Here is a 25569-nt window from a genome sequence, read left to right as displayed (position 1 = left end):
ACCCTAATTACAGCCAAACAAGTGTTACAAATGTATTTGGATTGCATTTAGTTTTAGGCTATATGTCCACTTTTAAGGTCATGTAAATTTTCATCTTTCTTAGTTTGCAAAATCCATGATGGATTAAGTACATTCTCACTGTACTGGAACTAAGAAAGCCTTACCTGTATACATAGTGAGTAATTTAATAAATGGTTTTGAGTTTGCTACTTGTCTTGGACCCCACAGCAACCAGGTAGTATTTACTGGTCAGTTGTTTGAAAACAAACTTAAATTACCCCTATTTATTTTTGTAAGAAGAATTTTAAAAAATGGCTATACTTGCCTGCATTAATGCGTGGAATATTTCGGTTGTTTGGGTAAGTTGGAGGCGACCTAAAAACTAATATGCAAACATAAAATAATTAGTTTTTAAGTATATAATATTTATAGTTCTAAGATGTATCCTAATAACTAAACGAGCAAATTAAAAAAGTAAAGTGGTGTAAAATGCAGGAAAACTTAAAATCAGGGGATGAAAAATTGAGGTTTCACTGTATTACATTTTAATATATTTCTATAACAAAAACACATCACACAAGAAACTTTTTGTTACCACAGTTTTACTGAACTATGCAGTTACTATGCAGTTTACTGAACTAGAACCTATGCAGTTCTGGGTGGCAGCTAATAAAACAAACCTTGATAACAAACCTTGATTTTGTCCTGATCCTTGAGCCGCTTGCATTTGCCCTGGAATAAAACACATTTTGAATGGCCTCATTTTGTAGATGTTTCAAACTAAGGCTGAGGATAAACTGGGCTAGACTCAATCATATGTCATGGTTTATCATGTAAAAACTCATGGAATGTCTATGGGAAAACGTTTTCTGCTTAAACAGAGTCTGGCCCATTTTTTGATGTTATACATTTTGGAAGGGGATTGTTTTGCCTCCAATAAGGATTAATTATATATTAGTTGGGATCAAGTACAAAGTACTGTTTTATTACTACAGAGAAAAAGGAAATACGTTTCAAAAACGTAAAAAAAATAATGGAGTATAATGGAGTCTTTGGGAGATGGTCTTTCGATAATTTGGAGCTTTCTGGATAATGCTCTTCCAGATAACAGATCCCATACCTGGATTTGATTTTAGTTTACTATGTTTAGTTAACTATGAAACTATGTTTTGTTAACTAAGAACTATAGAATAATGCAGGGTTTATCCATGTTCATAATGTACAGCAAGCAGTGCGGTTTTAATGATGAAACCATCATCTAATCTGGTTGCTATGGGATGCTATACCTGGGCAATTTTGCCCCTTTTGTTACAGATGGTCAAATATGCATCTTTTGAGAACAATCAACAACAATAATGCTGTTTGGGAATCAGCAGTGCCAGTGTGGCCAGAAAGTACTGGAAATATGAAAAACTCAAATGTATCTGCTACTTTTTTTGAAAAAAAAAGAAATACACTTACTGGATGCTGCAGCAACAATGGATCTGTATGCAGGATGGATGTTAGTGGAACCTGCATTAACATGAAATATGTCAAAATAAGCCACTTATGCAGCCTAATGCCTGATGTATTTTTTTACATTTGCTGTGCTGCATAGATGGTATATTCATTATATGGAGGTGTCTAGGCACTCACCTTAATTCGTTTCAATGATTACAGCATAAAAACTGAGTTTATACTTGCCTCAAGAAGAGGACTGAATTTTTAAATTCCAACCTGCAACTATCTGTAGTGTTCATGTCGTATATTGCACTGACCTGTATCCCTTGTGCGAACCAGTGGCGGTCTCACTTTTGTATCTGTTGTGGTGGTAGTTGTTGGGCTGCTTGTTATGAGAAGGGTGGTTGTTGGCTTTGGAGTGGTAGTGGTAGGCTCTGGTGTGGTGCTGGTAGTTGTAGGTTCTGGAGTTGTGGTGGTAGGGGTAGTAGTAGCAGACGTTGTGGTTATAGAGGGAGTTGGGATAATTCTTTGCACTGTTTCTGAAAAAGAATATTATACTTATCAACCTTACTTAGCGCTAACATTTATAACAAACACTGTACATTGAATGACTAAGTAAACAGAGTCCTGGCCGCAGAGTTATTATTTTCATTTGTGCCTGAGGCAGAGAGAGGCTAAAGAGGAAAATACTCTCACTTTCTAAGTATTTATGTTTTTAAACTCCAGTGCCAGTTTATTCATACCCCCATCCCAGTATATGATGATGGCAAGTTCTTATTTTGATTTTCCAAAAATAAAAAACTTACCTACTCTGACCTCAACATATTCGAGAACTGAAGGGTAGCTAACACCTTTTTTTCCTTTACCTGTAGCCAAAGAAAACAGACAGTTATTCATTAAAATATTGTGATATTTAAATGTTTTTTTAGTAAATATAATATTTCTATAATTTATTCAACAAAGCTCACTGAGCAAGAGACTAGCATTACCTGCAATAACAAAGGACTCTTTCCAGCGGGGCAGAGACAAGGATCGTATACCATTTGAGTAGCTTCCCTTGTAGCCTGACTGACCAGCAACCTTTCGAATAAAGATTTTGCCTCCATTGTTATCAATTACACCACTGCCAAGGGAAATGGAAATGTTCATTACATTGAGACACTGAGTTACTAGGGAATACTAGGGAATCAAAAACTATACAGGTATTGGATCTGTTATCCCACAGAGTCCATTATAAACAAATAATTCAAATTGTTTCCTTTTTCATTCTAATAATAAAACAGTACCAAACTAATATATAATTGTTCCTTATTGGGGTCAAAACAATCCTGTTGGGTTTATTTAATGTTTTATTTTAATAAATCTTTATATTAATAAATCCTATACCTGTCTACCAGTTTATAAATATTCTTTCGTTATTTAGGTCACTGGCAAGGCCCATCTAGAATATACTGTGAAGTTTTGGCTTACAGTAGTACAGGGGCACTGCTGCCAAAATTGCTGAAAATTGGCTCTTCTAGTGCAGGCAGCGCAATTGTGTTCTCTGCACTAGTGATGTGGCCACCCTCCGGTGCAGGAAAGGTAAGTGCTGTGGGAAAGTGAGGGAGAGCAGCATCGCAGAAGCCACCTCAGGGTGGTTGCAAGGTTAGAATTGACCTTCAGTAGTCAAAAAGGGCATTACTAAAATATATATTGCCTTGCAACAAACTCTATGGTGCCTGACCCTCCAGTGTTTTTTTTCTAGAGGACATAAGGTTAAGCCTTGAGGTTAGAAGAAAGTAGGTTCCTTCTTAAGTTTTTATGGTGATAGCTGTGAAGTAGTGGAATTTTGTACTTGAAATGGTTGTACAGGTATCGGACCCCTTATCCGGAAACCCGTTATCCAGAAAGCTCCGAATTACGGAAAGCCCGTCTCCCATAGACTCCATTATAAGCAAATAATTCAGAATTTTAAAATTGATTTCCTTTTTTTATGTAGAAATAAAACAGAACCTTGTAATTGATCCCAACTAAGATAAAAATAATCCTTATTGGATGCAAAACAATCCTATTGGGTTTAATTAATGTTTTATTAATTTTTTAGTAGACTTAAGGTATGGAGATCCAAATTATGGAAAGACCCCTTATCCGTAATACCCTTGGTCCCGAGCATTCTGGATAATGGGTCCTATACCTGTACTGGCTTAATGCCACTGATATTACTCTACTGATAATAATATTAAGTAGAAGATTGATTCAGGGGCTGGTTTGACTGATGTTTTTGGGGCAGGAAGAGCTTTTTTACCCTTCTAAAGCAAATTAAAGATAGTTTCAGATATTTTCATTTCCTCTGGATCAACTATACCTTAATAAAGTTTTAACCTAACTTGAGCACCTTCATCAGCTTCTAGGTAGGTTGGAGATAAACAAATTCTCTGTATTTATGTATGTTTGGTATGTCGAAAAACTGTAGAGAATGAGAGCCATAAAAAGACAACTTTCTCCAAATGCTTTTGTTAGAATCAGTCTGTACGGACCAAGTGGAAATGACTAAGAAGTTTCCAGTGCAGTATATTCATTCATGCAAGGAAAAAACTGTGCAGATGCACTGGTAGTATAGTATACTTAAAGAGAGATACTCCCTCCAGAGAGATATTGGGGGATAATGGAGAGGTATGGGGGAGATACTGGTTTATTGGTGTACCTTCTGGCAAGTGTTAAAGGAACAGTTACATCAAAAAATTAAAGTGTTCTAAAGTAATTAAAATATAATGTGCTGTTGCTCTGCAAAAAAATGGTGTTTTTGCTACAGAAAAGCTACTATATAAATAAGCTTCTGTGTAGCCATGGGGGCAGCCATTCAAGCTGGAGAAAAGGCACAGGTTCCATAGCAGATAACTAGTAGATAAGCCCCATATAATGGGGGTTTATCTGTTATCTGCTAAGCAACCTGTGCCTTTTCTCCTTTGAATGGCAGCCCCCATGGCTACACAACAGCTTATTTATATAAACTATAGTAGTCTTTCTGAGGCAAACACACCAGTTGTAGCAATGCAGGGCAACAGTACATTATATTGTTATTACTTTTATACACTTTCATTTTTTTGTGTTACTGTTCCTTTAAGTGTAACACTTGTATCTTCTGCAAACTCACCAAGCCTCTACCATGTGTAGAAAGCCTGTGTGCCTTGGCTGTATTGCTTTACCAAAGTTACTTAGCTGTGCGTTTATTAATGTATCTAAATTAACCAGAGTTATAAATTCCTCTAAGTCTTCCAACCTGTGGATAGCAGCTGTGCATATACTGGAGAACGATGCATAAATATCAGTGCCATATACACGATGTTTCCCATCCTGGCACCCAGCTGGGCACTTTGCAAGGAATTCTGGATTAACGATCTTCCCTGCTTTGATATCACAGTCTATGTGAGGCGCATCTGTGGAAACAAATACGTATTAAAATGTATGTTATTTAAATGAACACTTCCCAAGCAGCAATCTGTTGCAAAGTATTGATAATATACAATCTTCCTTGCTGATTTCTACTGAACCTGCTTCTCATATTCAAAGACAGTGTAGCTATAGTGGCACCCTTACTCTATACAGAAGAAAGAGAAACTCTATACCCACAAATATGTAATATCTATTTTATTTACATGGTTCATTTTGCTTTTGGTTCCAGCAAGCATTTATCAAAGTGTTATTATTATTCCCAAAGCTCTACCAAGATTTCCCTTGTTATTTACAATGCTACAAATAAAGCTGATTTATAGAAATACAGCAACACCTCAGAGGCAATATATCACAGAACTGAGAAATTAAATGTGATCTCAACTCTCCACCAGGTGGCGCCATGGATTCTAGAATCTATTTTACTCCAACTGCAATATCAAGAACAGCAAACTGAAGAAGAGATTTCTCTCGTTACTTACGCTGTTTGTTCTTTCTGTTCTTTTTTGATGATGCAAACATACAAGCCAAGAGCAAAACTGTGATGAAAGGAAAAAAATGTTTAACAGACACCTTTGGATATGTACTAATGTCCACAAATGCTTTTCAAATGGGTTGCAAATGTTCTGTATAGTGAATGTCTTGCTAGTAGCATAGTGTTGGCTATATTACATAATTGTGGCAATTCCCAATATACATTAGTTTGCACTCTGTACTAGACTAGAGGCCAGGGCAGAAGGCTTGCTTGACGCTGTTGCAGACTACATATGCATCGCTCCACCGCCTCAGGGTGGCCAAGGGGCCTGGAACGCCCCTGAGCTTATCACTATCAAACTAGACAATTAACTGTGGGGTAAATCATTAGGGATGTAGCGAACATCGCCAAAAATGTTTGCGAACCCGTTCGCGGACTTTCGGCAAAACTCGCGAATATTCGCGAACTTTGCGAACCCCATAGACTTCAATGGGAAGGCGAACTTTAAAACCTAGAAAAGCCATTTCTGGCCAGAAAACTGATTTTAAAGTTGTTTAAAGGGTGCCACGACCTGGACAGTGGCATGCAGGAGGGGGATCAAGGGCCAAAATTTCTCTGAAAAATACTTTGTAAAAAAAACGCCAAAAAAAAACACCAAAAAATAACGCCAAAAAAAAACCGCAAGCTATTCCTATGTATACGCAAAGGCGAAAAACCGAAGCGAAAAAACGCGGCGGAAAAAACCGAGGCAAAAAAACGCAGCGCAAAAAAAAACGCGACGAACCCAAAATGGCGAACATCGCCAAAAGTTCGCGAATTTGCGGACTTGCGAATTAGTTTGCCGGTGAACAGTTCGCTACATCTCTATAAATCATTAACAATAGGGCTTTCAAATGCTGGCGCTTACCTTTCTGAGCACCACAGAGGGGCAGGGCACATATCTGCGCTAGCAGAGCCGAAATTCTGATTTAAAGATCAGAATTTTAAGCTTTTAAACTTTTTACAGCCCCTGGTAACTTGCAGGCTATTGCAGCAGCTCTCCAGATTAGCTTGGAATTGATGTGATTGAATGGCTGTGCTGTATTCCTCACTCAGTTGGTAATGTTGCTCCTTGTCAAAACTATGCAGAATAGACAAGCCGTCTTAGCAGCACCTAGAGTTTCAATTTCATTCCCTAAATCCAGACATGTATCTAATGCACGCATTAGACTGACTCGAAATTTAGCATCAGCAGTAGTTTAGGGTATTTTCTTTAATAATGGTGGTATTAACTTGCAGAGCTGTGTGTTACTTTAGAAACACTTGAAATAACACCTCCCTTATCCTACAGAGCAGTGACTTTCTGACTTATTCCATTCAAGCATCCCTTTGAGGTCCAACAGTAGGTCAGGGGCCCCCTTTGCTCATAACACGGTTATAGATATATTGGACACCATATAAGTGTTTATTCTAAATGTCACCGTAACTGGCCCCTAAGTTCGCCTTCTAAGGGTATCTGGGAGAACAAATAGGTATTTTCTAATTGTACCATAACTGGCCTTTAGGCTGCAACCATCCAGGCCAAGGTGGAGGCTTCAGTTATTTAGAGCATTCACTAGAATTATCTCCATCGTATGTATATTTTTAAGTGATATTTTAAAGTATGTGCATATATATCCTGCACTGAAATGTTTAGATAATATTTATGATGTGAAGAAGAACCTTATTTAATTATTTATTTAACTGCTTTGATTGGAAAAGGAAAACACCACAACACTTACCGAGTAGTACTGCAAACAACTTTTCCTTCATTGTAGTACAAATGAAATGTTCTTTTTCATAAACACTGAAACAGAAATTAATGAATACAATGTCAGTTTATGTATAGCTAGATTTAACAGTACAAATGAAGTTATAATGGAATATAAGATTCAGCTTCAAATTAACTTTTAATATGTTATAGAATAGGCAATTCTTATCTACATTTCAATTGGACTTCTTTTTTATTTTTTATAGTTATTATACAATTATTTGTGTTTTTCTTCCAATTCTTTCCAGTTTTTAAATGGGGGTTGCTGGCCCCAGAAGTAAAAAAACTTTTGTTTTCACGTCTCATAAATAGTACTTGGTCTAAAGCACTGGCCCTCAGACCCACTCTGCCCCACATGGTTTTTGGATTTTTGATCAGCACTATGGGTAGGCCAGAAAGTACATGAACAGAGTTAGCTACCTATGCTTCTGGGATTACTGGTTATAAAGACAGGCTTTATAATGCATAGTTTAAAGCATAAATATAAATCTTTTAAATAAAGAGGAAAGTTTGTCTGTTTGTGGCTTTGCTTTTTGTTATATCATATCATTAAGACATTGTATGACCAAATGCAATGACCCTTTTTAGGTATCACTCTTTATTTCAGCAGTAAGTCCACTTATTGTGCCACAAAAGATTGGGCTATTATATGTTAAGGGCCATATTTGAAGGGTTTCCGGATATTGGATCCAATACCTGTACTGTATACATGTGTATATATATCCCATAGGATAAAATATCCCATATAAATGTATAGAAAGTAGGTGCATTTTTCTGTGGTAGTCTTACATTTTTTAAATCTGTCCAATAATGTTATACAGGTATTGGATTTATTATCCAGGGGTTTCCCAGATAATGGATCTTTATGCCTCAGAATGGAAGTTGAAGTAGTGTATAGGGCTTAAATAGAAATATAAGTTATATAAATATAAAAGAATAACAATATATTTGTGGGTTTGTGTGCTTGGTTTTATCCCATATGTTATTCCATAACTAATAAAAGAGAACCAGAACATTGCCTAGAATAGCATCATCTATGACATACAAAAATTTTATTTTATGGCAAACATCCCTTTAGATTGAAATTTTGATTTGGTGCATTCCTAATTATCTAAATTGAGAATGTTTTTTTGGGGAGGATGGGGGGCTTTAGCTGAATACTTTTTGTGCCTTTGCATTTTTCAGACATACCATGCATCTCTGTGGCGTTTTATGGCACTGAAAGATCCCATCATGCGGGTGGCAGAGGGATTCCAAATGTACAGAATTATTAGTTTGTTTTGATCTGGTTTCTCTTCTGGTTTTTCATGGCTTTTATGACTGGAACGTATCATAATGAACAGACTTGCCTATTTAATGCACAAGTTATCTTTTTCACTGTTAATTATACACTATATAATGGTGGAGTTTTGTCCTCAAAAATGTCAGCTAACCTTTAGTTTATTTATATGCCCTGCGACCCATTCATTACATCCTGCCTCCTGAAATCTAGACGCTGGACTGTTTGTTATAAACCATTTTCAAGTATATTCTAGGAAATCTACACTGCTAATTTGCAGGTCTGGAAATGGATTTCAACCAATTCACTACATAGAATTCTTTTTTCCTGGACTCATTTGGAAACATAATTTGGGCCCTGAATTGCAAATGCTTGAACAGAAGCAATGCACTGGGAATAAGATGCCCACTGTTACACACACGCACACTATTTCTGTTTCTAATAAGCACAAAGTGACTGTGGCTGTGACTGCTGGAACTGAGATGCAGAGAAACAAAACTGGGATCTTTCACGTGAGGTCTGAATAACCTAGATGCAACCTATGGAGCCTGGGGAGGTTTGGGGAAGACTTTTACATTTTAAGGTGATTATTGCCCTGCTGTATTGGTGATTAGGGGTGCATTGTATTAGCAATATATAGATTTACATGTATGTAAAGTAGAAGCAAATTTAGACTTTATATTTCATACAGATCAGTAATGTGACAACTGATTGGCATTATCCTTTGGATGTCACAAACTGCACTAAGCCATAATTCATAGGCATGGGTTAATTTACTGGGCAAACCTTGCACCATGTTAATACATAAATAGAAAAAGCAGGACCTATTTAGGACACTGGTGGTCCCAGGGCAAACATCTTGTTAAACAACTCCCTCATCCCCATCTGCTCCACCCCGCACCAATACTGCCTTAATCAACTTTACAGTTTATAATTATAAATTATAGGCCAGTCTGTGAGAAGAAATAACATCCAGACTCCTGGCCACCTAGAGATGGTAAAGCGAGCCAACCTTAATAGTGATGTGCCTGTCAGGATAAACTCAACCCACGCCCGATCTTACCCCACAATACCTTAACCTGGACCCACTCTAGCCTGCAAAATGTTGTCATTGTAGGACCTGCATCTTTCCACTCTGTATGCTACTTCTGCGAGTGTTTTAGGCTCCAAGACTGGGAAACTGGGATAATGCCTCAGAGGGGACTTGTCACCCTGACATAAAAATAATTTTTGCACTTCCTAGATGTCACTGCACTGCTCACATGCTCCTGCCTTCCTCACTGTCTATAATTGTGTTGCCTATGCATCAGGTCCACCTTTCTGGTGCAGACAATAGATTTTGGCATGATGCAAAGCGCATTTGGTGCATGTCAGTGATGTCACTGGCGTGCACCAAATGGGAATGTGGTGCAACATCACTTCACGTTCGCATTTGATGCACACCAGTAAAGCCACAGCCAAACGCAATGCAATGTCACTTGTTTAATTTAACCTGCACAGAGTTTTGTTCAACCTGCATGTAAATCACCAGTGCAGCACCAAGCCAGCCACTTTGTCTAATCCTTGTCGTTTCCCTACTGGCAGCACAAATTAAAAAAAAAAATAATACAGATCAAGAAAAAAATAATTTCATTTTGGATAAGTCTGTCTATATCAGAATATGAAATTTGTCATTTACAATGCTTTAGACAAACTAAAAGTTCTCCCTGTATGCGACATGCCGACTGCTCACTTCTGCTCCATACATAGTACCACACAAAGAACTTAGTTACAAGGCAGTGACTTCCGACTGCCTGTATGGATGTAACCTTTGTACTTTTCCTGGTTTATGACCTAAGGGATTATATTACATTTTCTGGATCCAATCCAGGCTACTATAGTAAATTGCTGCAGCAAAAAAAAAAAAATGTACATTTCTTCTGCTTTAGGGATATAAAATATAAAGTGTTTCTTGATTAATGCTATGATTAATGCATAGGATAATATACTGCCAAAGGCAATATTATAGAATTAACTGTTTATATTCAAATAAGCTTCATGCTCTTTTGAGCTACCTGTACATAGGTTGTTTTACCTGTATAAATGTTTATGTAGGAATGAACTCTATTATAACTATATTTGTGTCTGATTTTATGGTTTTTGGTGCCTTTTTTTTCAAAACAAACTGCAGATTTAGCCATTTAACTGCCGATTTAGCCATTTCAGGCCAAGTTGGCATCTGCCTACTTATGACTATATATCTGTTGGCCAGGTTTGACAATCTCATTGGGCAGGACAGCATTAGCAGTAAATTGATGTGGTCCCCTCCCAATGGGCATATAAAGGTGCCTATTATGATTATGATCTGATGGTTGGGGGCTATACCAGGCAAAGATCTGATCATTTGGCAAACGCGCTAATGACTGGATCTTAATGTTTACTTGCCAAAAAGGAATAAACTGCTATATATTCACATATAATTAAAGAAAGCAAAAGTGATGGCACTCTCAGCAATTTTCACAGTGGTTTATGAGGCATATAATTACTGTATACATTTTCCAAAGGAAAGTCTGCTACTGGCAGCCTCCCTAAAACATTTTTCATCCTCACCCAATTAAGTAAAAATGTTAGTTTTCAAAGTGTATTTTTCAGTCTCTTTAAAGCTGATTTAGGAGAGCACTATTTTGGGTAAGTGCAAGTTTACTGAAACATTCTTTTCACCTGAATGTTTTTGCCTTTTCTATGGTGGTGTAAATCATTATAACCTATGTCAAAATGAAGTAAGTTCTCAATATAGACCTTGGTACTGCATAGGGCAAACAATATTCATGCTGCCTGTGTGGGTTTGCCAGTTTCTTCAAACACTGCAAAAACCCACACATTCTTTGCAGATGATGCCCAGTTTTGATGTGCAGTCAACAAAAAGTCAACTTGCACCTGACTCTAATCCATCCGCTTCTTATCCACACCTGACTTTAACCCACTGAGCCTCTGTATTTATAGACCTGCCCCCGCCCCTCTCAGACATCATGACAGGGGCGGGGCACACAGACGCAAAGCTATAAATAGCGACGCTTGCAGGCAGAAGAGGGACATAGCAAAGTTGCAGGTGGGGTCAAGGTAAATTCAGCTTGAACCCAACCGATTTATTAAATCGTGAGTTCTAACATTTACGCATTGATAATTACCCTTCTAAAAATCCCATAGGAATGAATAGAACGTGGATGAGCTTTTATGTATTAAGCTCTAAACTCACATTTTGATAAATATGCCCCCTAGTGATTTAGTCACCAGTATTACTGAACATGTAAAAGAATTGGTTGCAGTGAGGAGCTGCCATTCTGTTTAGACTGAATTATAGTCCACTAAATGACTGGTAGAATCAATACCAGTACCCTATTTATGAAGTCCTGGGACACCATTGTGATTCTAAAGACAAGGGTTGCCAACTTGTTTTGCTTTTAATACGGGCCTTTAGCATGAGGGAGGGCAGTGATGTCACTTGGGGGCAGAGAAGTGGCCAGGCTAGGCAGGGGAATGGGCAAATGGGGCGAGGGAATGGACTGATAGGGTGCGGGAATGGGCTAATGGGTGGGGATAATGAGCAGGGCAGAGGCTGGCCTCTATATACAATTTGTAATACTGGCACTGGCCCTAGCTGCCGATTTGCCGACTAGGCCCATCAAATACCGACTGGGTGGCAACTGAACTTTACTGGAAATGAATAGTGATGAGCAAATCTGTCCTGTTTCGCTTCACCAAAAAATATGCGAAAACGACAGAAAAATTTGTGTTTATTGTACAACTTTTTTGTCACCTGTGCCTATTTTGACGTGACCGTGCCCATTTTGACACAACCACGCCCATTTTGACGAGACTGTGGCTATTTTGATGTGACTGCAGCTATTTTGACGCGACCTTGACTTTTTTGCAGTGCAACAATTTTTTTTCGCAAAACAATTCGCCAGTGGCGAAATGCGGAAAATCGCTGGAAATCCATGCCTGACAAAAAATACGCTCATCACTAGAAATGAATGACCAGTGTAGGCCTCTGTGTTTCTCTATAGATCACAAGAAAGCTGGACAGCCTGCTGCAACTGATAATGTGATCTATAAAACTGAAAATAATGTGACTTTCTTCTCTTACTATTTCAAGGTCCCCAGCTAAAAAGCTTTTGTCACAGTACAATCTGCCAGGCCTGGTAAATAGCTTTTGCTTCAATATATGTACTGGCAAGACCACACCTGCAAAATAGAATAATTGTCTTTCCCCTATCTTGCCCTCAGGTTATATAGGTAGAAGGATGCAGCCAATTATCTGTAAGGGAAAGCATAACACCATTTTCTGCTATTGTTTTAAGGCTGCAGCCTACACTTATTATTACAGACTGAAGGAATCATAGATTCTCTGTTGTCAGCTCTCTATAGGAAGACCAAGTGGTGCATTGTAAAGCAATTAGTGAAAACACACTGGAACTTCTACTTAGTATGGAGAAAAGGCAACAGTAGAGTTTATAGCAACAGTGTCAGAAGGCAAGGGAAAGTATTAGCAACATCTGTTTGAACAAGGTGGTTACATATTTCTCTGTATTGACAAACATCTTATTCAGCCCCATAGGATACCCTCAAGGATAGGAGACGCCTTACTGTCTGCACTGTCAGTTATAAGATGTAAAGTGATTTCAAAGGATTGTTATAAAGAACAGCATATCAAGTACATATTTCAGTAATGTTTTTAGTTAGAATTGAGAGCATAGAAGCACAAATTAAAAAATAGCTACAACAGGTAAGAAATACACAAGTGTAACAAGATAAAAGCAACAGTCAGTGCTTAAATAACTGGTTATTCATTTTAAACACACAGCCTACAGCAAAATAATAAATAGTAATGCACAACACATTAAAAGAGATTAAATAAAAAAAAAAAAAAATTAAATTTATGTAGAAGGACATAGAGCACTAATTTTTTGGTCTTGATGAAGTCAAGCGCTGCGGAATATGTTGGCGCTTTATAAATAAATGTTAATAATAATAATAATAATAATAATAATAATAATAATAAAGTCAACAACACCTTCATCTGCAAATTCTTCATCTATATGCTGAGCAAAGGCATTGGCAGAAGAAACTTTTATTTTGGGCAGATTGCCTACAGTCCAGTATTACTGCTGGGTAATCTGTTGAAATTGTCACCTGCAGTGCTATATAAACCTTGATGCCTTGATGTCAAAATCGCCCAAACTGCCCAAGTATGGCCATCTTCAGTACCCAGTGTATCCATAAGGCAGAAGTATATAAGAAATATAACAGCTATTACAATGTGGAGGCGAGGGGATCGAAATGTTCTGCGTGCCATAGACCTAAAGAGACCTAAACTCAAGGGTAACTCTCCAAGCTGTGTAATGTACAAACTCTAACTAGCATATTGAGATATCAACAAAATAACAAAAAAACCCTGGTTAGATTTGTGTAGTCTATGTATTTAGAATTCAGATGGATCATAACCTTGCTAAAAAGTTATAGAATTTAGTGAGCCCTGAAATATGTCAAGAATAATAATGATAATCCCTACCCATAAGTAAAGAACTGACTTTTACATGAGCCGACCAGACTAGATAATTTAAAGTCTTGCTTTTGCTAGTCAGTTAGGAAGCCACCAATCTAAATAAGCAAGCACGCATGGGACATTAACCTGAAGTCTTTGACTGCAGTAGTAGCTATTGCCTAGCCATTACTAATAAAGTGATAGTAAGGAAAAACTCTAGGATTAACCATTTATTTTAAACAAGTGCCACACATATAATATTAATTGTACTGGAATTGTTTAGGAGCCTATAAAAACAAAGACTATTGTCTGAATTCAGATTCTGAATCTGAATTCAGGTCTTCAGGTCTTTTCATTCTAAACTCCTCTTGCTCCCCAGATGGCCATATTTTGTACTGGTTTCTGCTTCTCTACATCCATGCTCAGCAATGGCTATTAATCAGTGAGCAATTTAACTCCAAAGGTGTGAGGTATTTGGGCACCTAACTTCATTTGGTCACATAGTTAATTCTCCTAATAGATGGTGTTCATTTAGTATAATCCTTTCTTTGACTAAAATGAGGGAAACGAGAGGGAAATTCCTTATGCCTCCCATAACTTTCAGCATCGTTAATTGAAACAACACAAGGAAGGCTTCAGCTCACCACGAGCCAATGGTTTCTGTGGCGACTTATGAACGATGAATTTGAACCTCTGAAATACCTTGACAGCCCCTCTTAATGAGAGGTGGTAAGTTGTAATTTTCATTTGGATCAGACAAATGTTACTTTCACCAGAGCAGGAAACAACTAATATTTTCATTTAAAAACGAAGGAAGTCTACTGTAGAATCCCACTGATTTCATATATTTGTAGTTGAATGTGTTTAAAGATTTGGCTTTGTGATTAATGGTATTTTCTTACCAAAAAACGAAGAAGCAAATCTTCCTTTATTGTAACTTTAAAGAATGTAATTTAGTTTTCAAGTAGCTAGAATACAAGCTACTCTTATATGAAAGAGCACATTGTAATATTGGCATATATATATATTTTGATGGAACCTCTAATTTATGTGCTGGTTTTAGTAGTTTGGAGGAAGCAAGATTACTTTGAACTGCTCCCTTCCTGGGCAGGAGGCTGGCATCTATTTTGGTAACTTTCAGCAAGAAGCAATTACTGGACCCACATAGCTTGCATTCAAAAACAAAAACTCAACACAGGAAGAAACATGTCCTTTAAGAACTCAGGAGGATATGACAATAGAAATAATGTTTCTTTTATTATATTCATTTCAGTAACTAATTACTAAACATATACAGTATTGCTAAAATATATTCTTGTGGTGCTATAAAGAAGTCCAGATCACTTGCTGTTGACCATTCATGTTATTTTTTCAGGCAGTTCAGGCAGACTTTAACCTGATTGTCAATCAGTTTCAATCAATTTTATGCACAAAATATCTTGCTAGACAAATTTTTTTTGACATGATCGTGCCCAATTTGACGCGCAACAAAAAAAATTCCCTGTGGTGAATTTTTCTGCAGTGAATTTTCACTGAAGTTTCGCAACAATTCTCCAATGGCAAAATGCGGAAATTCGTTGCGAATCCATGCCTGGTGAAAAAATTCACTCATCACTATTGGATACAGTACCACACAGAAGGATTAACATTTAGAAATATTGATCTGGATCATAATGTTTGTACATAGATTGTGAGCTAGCTGAAGGATAGGTTACAAAGATTTGGGGTAAATGGAACAGTTTCTAATTAGGAGTCTATGGGAAATTGCGAACCTGCAATTCAAAGCTTTCTGGATAACAGATTTCTAGTTTATGGATCCCATACCTGTACTAAATTGTGCAAAACTATAAGTTCCATGCAGGATGCTGCCGCTTTGCACTGAGATCTGACTAAATTGGAAAACTGTGCAGCACATCGGCAAATGAAGTTTAATGTTGATAAATGCAAGGTTATGCACATCAGTACACATTGATAGCATTAACATAAATGCTAGTTATACACTAAATAGTAGTGTGTTAGGATCCTCCCTAATTGAGATGGATTAGGGGGCTTTGGTGAATAACAAAGGCCATTAACTAGAGAGATGAAAACATCATTTTGCCTCTTTATAGGTCCCTGGTAAGGCCTCACCTTGAGTATGCAGTGCAGTTTTGGGCTCCAGTCCTTAAGAAGGATATTAATGAGCTGGAGAGAGTGCAGAGACGTGCAACTAAACTGGTAACAGGAACAGAACAATTAAACTAAGAGGAAAGACTGTCCAGGTTTGGGTTGTGTGCTTTAGCCATAATAAGGCAGTGACCCAAGCATCTTAGCAGAAAGATCATAAGGCCCTGCTTATACATCTCTGTCTCTACCTGTATTTTAGATTTTTTTGTTAGTAAATCAAGAAATGCAGACTATTTTATGGTGTTTGAAATTGTTAGCTGAAAGTAAAAGTAACTTGAAAATGGAGATATATATGAAACTTTAATGGATATACAGATGTTAATATCTTGGCTCCACTGAATATACTCCAGGCTAATTTAAAATTATATTTTTCATTATTTTCTTTATCAGAAGTGTCTGCTTGATAATTAATTCTCGTTTCAGCCTCAGCTGCTAGGCCTTTGTTAAAAACAAAAAGTTATTTAGGTATAATGTGTAAAGAATAGTATGACGTGATTACTAAAATGTCTATATTCTCTCACCTAAAGTCCTCCTCCCATTCTGTATAATTGCTGTTGTAAAGAGCCAGTCAAGACAAGATTGTGTTTCGATTTTCCTGCATGGCAATGAGGTGTATGAAAGTTTAGTACTCAGACAGCCTGCAGATACTTTGTGTTATGGGGGAAGAATTTATGTCCGAGTCTCCTGCTCTGCACAGACACTCAGCATTACCCCAGGGATGCATATGTGCATTTTTTTCTGTGCAAAGTACATGTCTACACATAACTTAAAATACAATTTTAACATTCTACAAAAAAATAAATACAAATAAGAGATAGCTTTATTACATGAGCCTCAGATTATGTCAAAGAGATAATCATGTTAAATGCTAACATTTTTGAAAGCATGATAGTCATTTTGTGCTTGACTTTGGAATCTATAAAGGATAACAGCAGCGGTTCATTTGTGCTTTATGGCTGCTAATGTAGCTGTCTTTAAAACATCAGGCCACAGTGGACCAAGGTTCTGTCTAAAATCCCTCATGTATCACATCTAGGATTTGATTTGGAATCAAGCCAAATTTAAAACTTGATGAAACGCTTAGGGACTGATTTATTAACATTCAATCCTATCCTGATCCTTGTCGTGGTTCTTAGCAAACAAAAATTGCAGCTGAGTTTGTAATGATTTGCACTGACTTGCTAAAATGAGAAGTTTAGAAATTGACGTGTGTGGCAAAAAATGTTGTTCCTTAATCTAAACCTAAATCCTTAGGGAGAAATATATTAAAATTTGGGTTTGGGATTTAGCTTTTATTTATGATCACAGCACAAAATGAATTTTCCCCAAAAACGCACCGTGGAAAAATGCGCTCACAAAATCTCAACTCTGACTGAGATTTAGCAAACTGAGACTGCACACAAATAAAACAATAAAATTCTTGCCACAGAAAAAAATCCATTGAAATGCCACAGAAGTGAACTGGAAGTCTGTTTTCAGCAATCAAGCATGTTGGCTTTTTTTTTTTTTTGCAATGATGATATCCCCAAGGTGAGTTAAAGGCATGTTTCATAACACTGATTACTGTAAGCTGCTAGGAGTCAATTATTTTGCCTTGCGGGGGAATCAATCAGTACATATTCCAATATGTTACTCCACAATTATGTAACCGTACAAACAATTTAATTAGTTCAGTGACAGTTGAGGGTCATTAGACAAAATTAGTTAATTCAGACCAAGTAGGGTCGACACATTTTTTTTTCTTGTAATGCTGGCCTTTGGGTCGGAGGAGTAACATGGGGTGGGATGATGATGTCACAGGGTGCAGAAATGGGCAGAGTGGGTGGGGAAATGGGCTGATTGTAGGGTAAGGACAGGTCTGTCCTTATAAGGAGTAATCTAGTCTAGTAGTCTAGTCCAGAGGGTCAGTGAAAGGAGAAATTTGTAGGGTATTACAAATGTATTGGCTATTACATCCTAGCTGGAGATTTACTGGCTGGGCCGGTCAAATGGCAGTCGGGTGGTAACTCTAAGAGCAAGTCAGGTAGCTTGGAAAGGAAAGATCCCAATAAATATTAAGCACAGCACTGCAATTTTTAATACCACAGAGTACAGTGCACCCGCAAATAAACAAATGCCGCAAAAGTCAACTACGCGCCTAAAGAGATGGTTACCTAGGGTTGTGTATTGCCTTTGCAAAGATTCCAAATGTGGTTAGTATTCTGCATTAAATACGTTTACACGTAATAAATAAGCCTGAAATAAAGTCTGCACTACAAGGCTGCTTCCAAGAGTTATTATAGATAAGGAGGCCTCTGCTGCAAATGGCCATTTAATGGCAAAACAGGTGCCATGCTATGGGCCCTCAGATATTGTATTTAACTGCATCCACTTTCCTTAGGCAGGGAGGCATCGTTCAAACCTATGGCTGTCAGACAGTTATTGCTGAAGGTCTGTGTAATACTGTCACTGACAGGGGACTCATAAAGTTTTTTTTCTAATTACAATTTACATTCTGGTGCTCCTACAATATTATGCAGGATGGAGGAATTTCCAGTATTCGATTCTCTTATTCAACTCCAGACAATATTTATATGTAGCAGCAGTGGAAATAGAAACATTTTGATCGCCTCTTGTTAAGAAACAAAACACAGGCCACAGATCTCTTTGGGGGTTATATAATAAAAGGCGCTAAGTTTGCCCAGGAAAAGTAACCCATAGCAACCAATCTGCAGGTAGCATTTACTGGGCACCTGTTTAAAAGCAAATATCTTATTGGTTGCTATGGGTTACTACTCCTGGGCAAACTTAGGGGCCCATTTACTAAACCCAATTAAGTATTTTTGAGATAAATTCGTATTTTTTCTAACTTATAGAACATTTCGTAATGTCTGCGATAATTTACTTAATATTCCACAACTTTTTCATGGTTTTCATTAACTTCCACTAAAAAGTCGTACTTTTCGCAAAGACTTCATTCAAGCTTTGGTATTGTATTTTTTCGCCAGGTTGGATCTCTGGAGTGCCATTCCTATGGAATCCTATGGTAGGTATCCAAAACCATACAGTGAAGATTTCAAAGCCAGAAAGGATTTTGTGCCGTTTATGAACGTTCGGACCCAAAAATTTCATGACTTTCGGAAGGCAATTACGATATTTTCATACAACCGATAAAAGCATTTTCGTGACATTTTACAACATCAGAAATTATTGTGGTTACTCCGAATTTTTTTCCATATCATGATTTTAACCACAAAAAAATTGAATTTTAATGACTGGGCCCCTTAGTGTCTTTTATTACATATGGGGGTTTGTGTCTTAAAAATGAATCTCATGGATTACCTGATACAAGCAATGCCTACAAACTCTACACCTCCTTTTAAATTATTCACCTGTGCTTGGCTGATAACATGGATGCATGCACTTTTCAAATGCACTTTTTCAATGTAATGCCTTATTCAACATAACAGCTCCCGACTCACACTCCAAGTTTATTCACTTTTGTCTGTGTAATCTCATGATTGACTTTAGGATAACTAGTAGTTCTTGAGGCACTCTTTGTTGTGTTGTTCAAACACAAAACTCTGATCACTAAAGAGCATTCAAAAAAGTTGTTGTAAAGGCAAATGATAATATTTTAATAGCTCTAGATATGCAGCATTGTTCTCACTGACTCACAGTTACAGTGGTGTGAAAAACTATTTGCCCCCTTCCTGATTTCTTATTCTTTTGCATGTTTGTCACACAAAATGTTTCTGATCATCAAACACATTTAACTATTAGTCAAAGATAACACAAGTAAACACAAAATGCAGTTTTTAAATGAGGGTTTTTATTATTTAGGGAGAAAAAAAATCCAAACCTACATGGCCCTGTGTGAAAAAGTAATTGCCCCCTGAACCTAATAACTGGTTGGGCCACCCTTAGCAGCAATAACTGCAATCAAGTGTTTGTGATAACTTGCAACGAGTCTTTTACAGCGCTCTGTAAAAGGCCCACTCATCTTTGCAGAATTGTTGTAATTCAGCTTTATTTGAGAGTTTTCTAGCATGAACCGCCTTTTTAAGGTCATGCCACAACATCTCAATAGGATTCAGGTCAGGACTTTGACTAGGCCACTCCAAAGTCTTCATTTTGTTTTTCTTCAGCCATTCAGAGGTGGATTTGCTGGTGTGTTTTGGGTCATTGTCCTGCTGCAGCACCCAAGATCACTTCAGCTTGAGTTGACGAACAGATGGCCAGACATTCTCCTTCAGGATTTTTTGGTAGACAGTAGAATTCATGGTTCCATCTATCACAGCAAGCCTTCCAGGTCCTGAAGCAGCAAAACAACCCCAGACCATCACACTACCACCACCATATTTTACTGTTGGTATGATGTTCTTTTTCTGAAATGCTGTGTTACTTTTACGCCAGATGTAACGGGACACGCACCTTCCAAAAAGTTCAACTTTTGTCTCGTCGGCCCACAAGGTATTTTCCCAAAAGTCTTGGCAATCATTGAGATGTTTTTTAGCAAAATTGAGACGAGCCATAATGTTCTTTTTGCTTAAAAGTGGTTTGCGCCGTTTTTGCCCAGTCTCTTTCTTATGGTGGAGTCGTGAACACTGCCCTTAATTGAGGCAAGTGAGGCCTGCAGTTCTTTAGATGTTGTCCTGGGGTCTTTTGTGGCCTCTCGGATGAGTTGTCTCTGCGCTCTTGGGGTAATTTTGGTCGGCCGGCCACTCCTGGGAAGATTCACCACTGTTCCATGTTTTTGCCATTTGTGGATAATGGCTCTCACTGTGGTTCGCTGGAGTCCCAAAGCTTTAGAAATGGCTTTATAACCCTTTACCAGACTGATAGATCTCAATTATTTTTGTTCTCATTTGTTCCTGAATTTCTTTGGATCTTGGCATGATGTCTAGCTTTTGAGGTGCTTTTGGGCTACTTCTCTGTGTCAGGTAGCTCCTATTTAAGTGATTTCTTGATTGAACAGGTGTGGCAGTAATCAGGCCTGGGGGTGACTACAGAAATTGATATTGAAATTGAAAATTGAAATTGATAAACCACAGTTAAGTTATTTTTTAACAAGGGGGGCAATCACTTTTTCACACAGGGCCATGTAGATTTGGAGTTTTTTTTCTCCCTTAATAACGTAAACCTTCATTTAAAAACTGCATTTTGTGTTCAATTATGTTATCTTTGACTAATAGTTAACGGTTTTTGATGAGCAGAAACATTTAAGTGTGACAAACATGCAAAAGAATAAGAAATCAGGAAGGGGGCAAATAGTTTTTCACACCACTGTATAAATCTTGACAAGCGTGCTACCCCTAGAATTAAAGGCACTTGCATACTTGTGCTAAGTACAGGTCAATGCATGTGCTGCACAGAGATTTCAGTTACCTTTTCACAAAATCTCAGGAAGCCACAATTATATATTTATGTTTGAAAATTCAGTTAGGCCAGAGCTATCCAACTTTTTACTTGATGTGGAAGAATTAGCTAATGTGTCACATGTCTGGGTTCCAGATTATAGTACAATGGTGGCATCATACAAACAGGAGTATGGGTCCCCTTATATGGCTACATCTGTTTTAGAATTCTAGTTGGACATAGTTGAACTAGTCAGTATTTGACTGAGGGACATTTTTACAAAAGCATATACATTTTACGCCACAAGACTTTGTAAAATGTGTGTAATAAAATTATTTTATTAATGTGTGTATTAGTTTAATGCTAGACTTAAATGACACCAGTCTAGAAATCACATAGGGCCCGATTCACTAAAGTCCGAAATAAGGAGTGCTATTTATAGCATGCGCTAAAAATCTTATCACTTCTTATTTTTCACTCGATTCACTAAAAGGACACTTGTCATAATTAAGAAGCGATGTTCTTGGCGTTATTTATCTTGCGACGGCATATTTTCAAGCAATATATTACGCAGCGCACAACATATTATGCAGCACGTTGCTTGAAAATATGTCGTCGCAAGATAAATAACGCCAAGAACATCGCTTCTTAATTATGACAAGTGTCCTTTTAGTGAATCGAGCGAAAAATAAGAAGTGATAAGATTTTTAACGCATGCTATAAATAGCACTCCTTATTTCGGACTTTAGTGAATCGGGCCCATAATCTTTTAAAGTCAATGGGACAAATTCAAGGAGCAAATAATTTCTGGGATGATAAGTATTGTTAAATGGTGTCTAAAAAGTGTTATTCAAGCAAACTTTTATGCCTGAATTTACATTGCGATTTTGCACAGCCAACCACACCATTAAAGTTGTGATGTATTGTAGTATATGTGTATTTGTACAGCGCCTTTGTTAAAATGCCCTTTAGTGACCGTTTACCTCATTGTAGAAGTTTATTGATATGTTGTATTTTTAATAGATTAATTCCACAGGAAAAATACTTGATGTTAAAAATATGGTAACCAAAAATCCATTAGTTGCTGCAAACTAAAAATCCCAGCATGCTCAGCCAGTTAGACGCTGATCAAGCCCTGACTCTAGGAGGGCTCTGAAACAACATAACAAACAGAACAAGCCCAACTCAACTTTAATATGCAGCCCTCAGTGCCAGTTGTAGCACTGCAATTTCTAAATACTGAGATCCTTCTGGAAGATACTAAAGAGACAAGATATAAAACAGGCTTTGGAGCATCATTGTAATGTGCTGAATAGGACTGATCAGGATTTCCCAATTTGTTCCCAATCACAGATCTCTTTCTCCATGTTATCATAGTAGCACCTATATTCAATGAGTATGGGGTGTATGGGGACAAGATGTGCATGACATGAGCAATCAGTGCTCTAGAAAACATAAAAAATAACGTTGAAGTCAAAAGTCTTGTAGTTTGAAGGTCTGTAAATCATACGGAAATGTTCACAATGCTCCCTCGGTAGCCTGAGGATGCTGACATACTGTATGTGGTGTCGTATTTATGATTTATGCGCATGCTATTTACAGAAACATAACTATGTTAAACTTATTCATGTGATCTTGAAACAGATACGGATCTAGAATCAACTGATGCTTTAGGTGTCTTGCGAAGAGTCCTGATATTAAAACCTATAAAAGTTACAAAAGGAGATGCTCATTAAGCTGTCCAAATCCAGAAGCCCTGCAAGGTGCTATTATGCCCCCAGCCTACTCAAGGGCTACATGGAATTTTTTGCATGCCATCCATATTTTATTATAATTTGGCCATTGAATATGATATTATATAATAGAAATCACTACGCTACAAATAATTAGACATGTTGGGTGCATGTCCTGGCACATTTTTGGCTGTCTCTTCTGCTTTCATTGTACTAATCATTGTACTAATATAGCAGACATCTGGCATTAGCTTGCTGTTTCTGATTCAACACATACTACACTACTAAGTGTGTTATCCAAACCCCTAGGGGGCATTTACTAATGCTTCATTTTTTCAGTTTGGGTTTTTTGTCGCTGAAAACTCGAATTTGTCACAAAAAAATGCAATTTTGCAACAAAACTGCAACAATTCAGAATGCAAATATATGCCAGCTAAAACTTGTTGAGTTCATGTAGAAGTCAATGGAACTGGAAGATCGTTTTTTTGCTTTGCTGTTTTCAGGTTTGTTTGATGCTGGCGTTTGTGTGACTATATGAAGTAGTGTTTTCATGCATCAAATTGAAAAAGTTGCATTTCCCCATTTTTCTCTGCAACTTGTTCTTTATTTGTTTTTTCAATTTGGATTTTTTAGTAAATGATTGCCATTCATGGAAATAAGTTTAGTTGTGGTTTTAAAAAAAGATGAAACCACAAAAATGTTAATGAATCTCCCCCATATGTGACAAAAAGCACCGTTTTGTGTGTGAAATGAAATGGCTGATTCCAGGAAGGTCAGTGGTTGCACTCCTGCCCTCCTTGCGTCCTAGCATTCTGCTTCTCAGAGGAATGGGTTTCCAAAATCTCACTAACCAGTCCCTGCTGCCTTGCTCTGTTTATAGGGATATACCACCTTGCCGTGCTGCGTTTACCAGGTGTGAACTATTTCCTGGGGAAAAACAGTGCAAATACGTGTACTGGATCACAGCCCATGCCTTTCTTCCGGCACACTCTGGCTTCCAGCCCTAAACACAGGTTTGAACACACAGCAGAGAGTTGTCCCCTGTGTAACCCACAATTCCCTTTAGAAAGGAGCATACAGAATCAAAGTGATAGTCGTATTGGCTTACTGATATACAGATATTGATAATTATAGATAAGTTGTGTTTAAATACACACAACCATGCATTACTGGATAAATAAACCTGCATTAATTAGAATGTTCTCTACAGTATTAGAACCTTATAATATGCAATCCGCTTGCTCCAGATGCCATAATAATTATTTGTGGATTTATCATAACATAACTGTGGGACATTGTTCAAAGTAATGTTAAGGCCATGACATTAGTGATCTGACATCTGATCCAGTAATTATTCACTGTGGTGTTACATGTACACATTCTCTGTGCAGAGCTGAAAAGCAAAACCACAAAACACCTTTATAATACTTTCCATCCACGGTAGCTTATTATTGCTTCTCCTCATCAGCCATATGAGCTGCGTTTATTGTCAGAAATGTGAGCCTATAAATGATTTGTTTTGTCAATGACTTTCATGATCCCAGCTATTCTGCTACAATGTATCGGCTTGTAGGGAGTCAGTGGAGCAAAGTGGGTTAAAACTTTTATTGTTTGGTACATTGTATTATACCTGAAACAATATCAGCAGAAACATAAATGTTTATAAAAACTTCTTTTCTGTGTTGCAGGTGCCATTTTGTGGACACTGATATGAAGGCAAGTTTAGTAACGTGCCAAAATCTAGAAAATCATAGACAGCTGAATAGAAATGGGTAATGTGAGGAGGTCAGAGGTGGCCATACACGCACCGATAATATCGTACGAAACCTCGTTTCGTACGATATTCGGTGCGTGTATGGTATGTCGGCGAGTCGACCGATATCGCAGGAACCTGCTGATATCGGCCGACTAGCCGATCAGACCAGTTGGAAAATTTTGATCGGGCGCCATAGAAGGCGCCTGATCAAAATCTCCCTTCAGAGCTGAATCGGCAGAAGGAGGTAGAAATCCTATTGTTTCTACCTCCTTACCTGCCGATTCAGCCCTGAATGGTGTGTGGCACATCTGACGATGTTTCGTGCGACCGATGGTCGCACGAAACATCGTCAGATCGCCACGTGTATGGCCACCTTAAGGTATAAAGGTGGGGTGGCAATATATGAATAAAACCTAAGATTTTTAAATACATTTATAACAGGTATGGATATTTAAATAAAAAAGAATATAGGTTTCTTGTTTAATTTGCAAAGCTTTTTCAAGCTTTTCAAATCTTTTTAAAACCCTTAGTGGGAGTTCCCTGAGAATACATTCGTATTGTATGGCGTTTTGTGCTTCTCTCTAATTTGTACAAACATTAAGTTTGTAAACAAGTTTGCTAAACTTGTTTTGACAGATGTG

At 37.6% G+C, this 25569-nt stretch overlaps 1 protein-coding gene across 1 annotated transcript in view; it reads right to left on the bottom strand.

Annotated features, from left to right (window-relative positions):
• Nucleotides 1-25569, bottom strand: part of vit (vitrin) — a 55604-nt gene that overhangs the window by 20348 nt on the left and 9687 nt on the right. Inside the window, exons 2-10 of the mRNA XM_002934462.4 lie at nucleotides 7105-7169; nucleotides 5352-5408; nucleotides 4700-4856; nucleotides 2430-2563; nucleotides 2247-2306; nucleotides 1758-1979; nucleotides 1462-1512; nucleotides 694-732; nucleotides 326-382 (exon numbers count right to left, since the gene is read on the bottom strand). Of these exons, the coding sequence (XP_002934508.2) occupies nucleotides 326-382; nucleotides 694-732; nucleotides 1462-1512; nucleotides 1758-1979; nucleotides 2247-2306; nucleotides 2430-2563; nucleotides 4700-4856; nucleotides 5352-5408; nucleotides 7105-7135 (808 nt within the window). The 5' untranslated portion in view covers nucleotides 7136-7169. The remainder of the gene's footprint in view (nucleotides 1-325; nucleotides 383-693; nucleotides 733-1461; nucleotides 1513-1757; nucleotides 1980-2246; nucleotides 2307-2429; nucleotides 2564-4699; nucleotides 4857-5351; nucleotides 5409-7104; nucleotides 7170-25569) is intronic.

The sequence above is a fragment of the Xenopus tropicalis genome, chromosome 5, assembly GCF_000004195.4.
Source record: "Xenopus tropicalis strain Nigerian chromosome 5, UCB_Xtro_10.0, whole genome shotgun sequence".
NCBI lineage: Eukaryota > Metazoa > Chordata > Amphibia > Anura > Pipidae > Xenopus > Xenopus tropicalis.
This window is presented reverse-complemented; position numbering and strand designations above follow the sequence as displayed.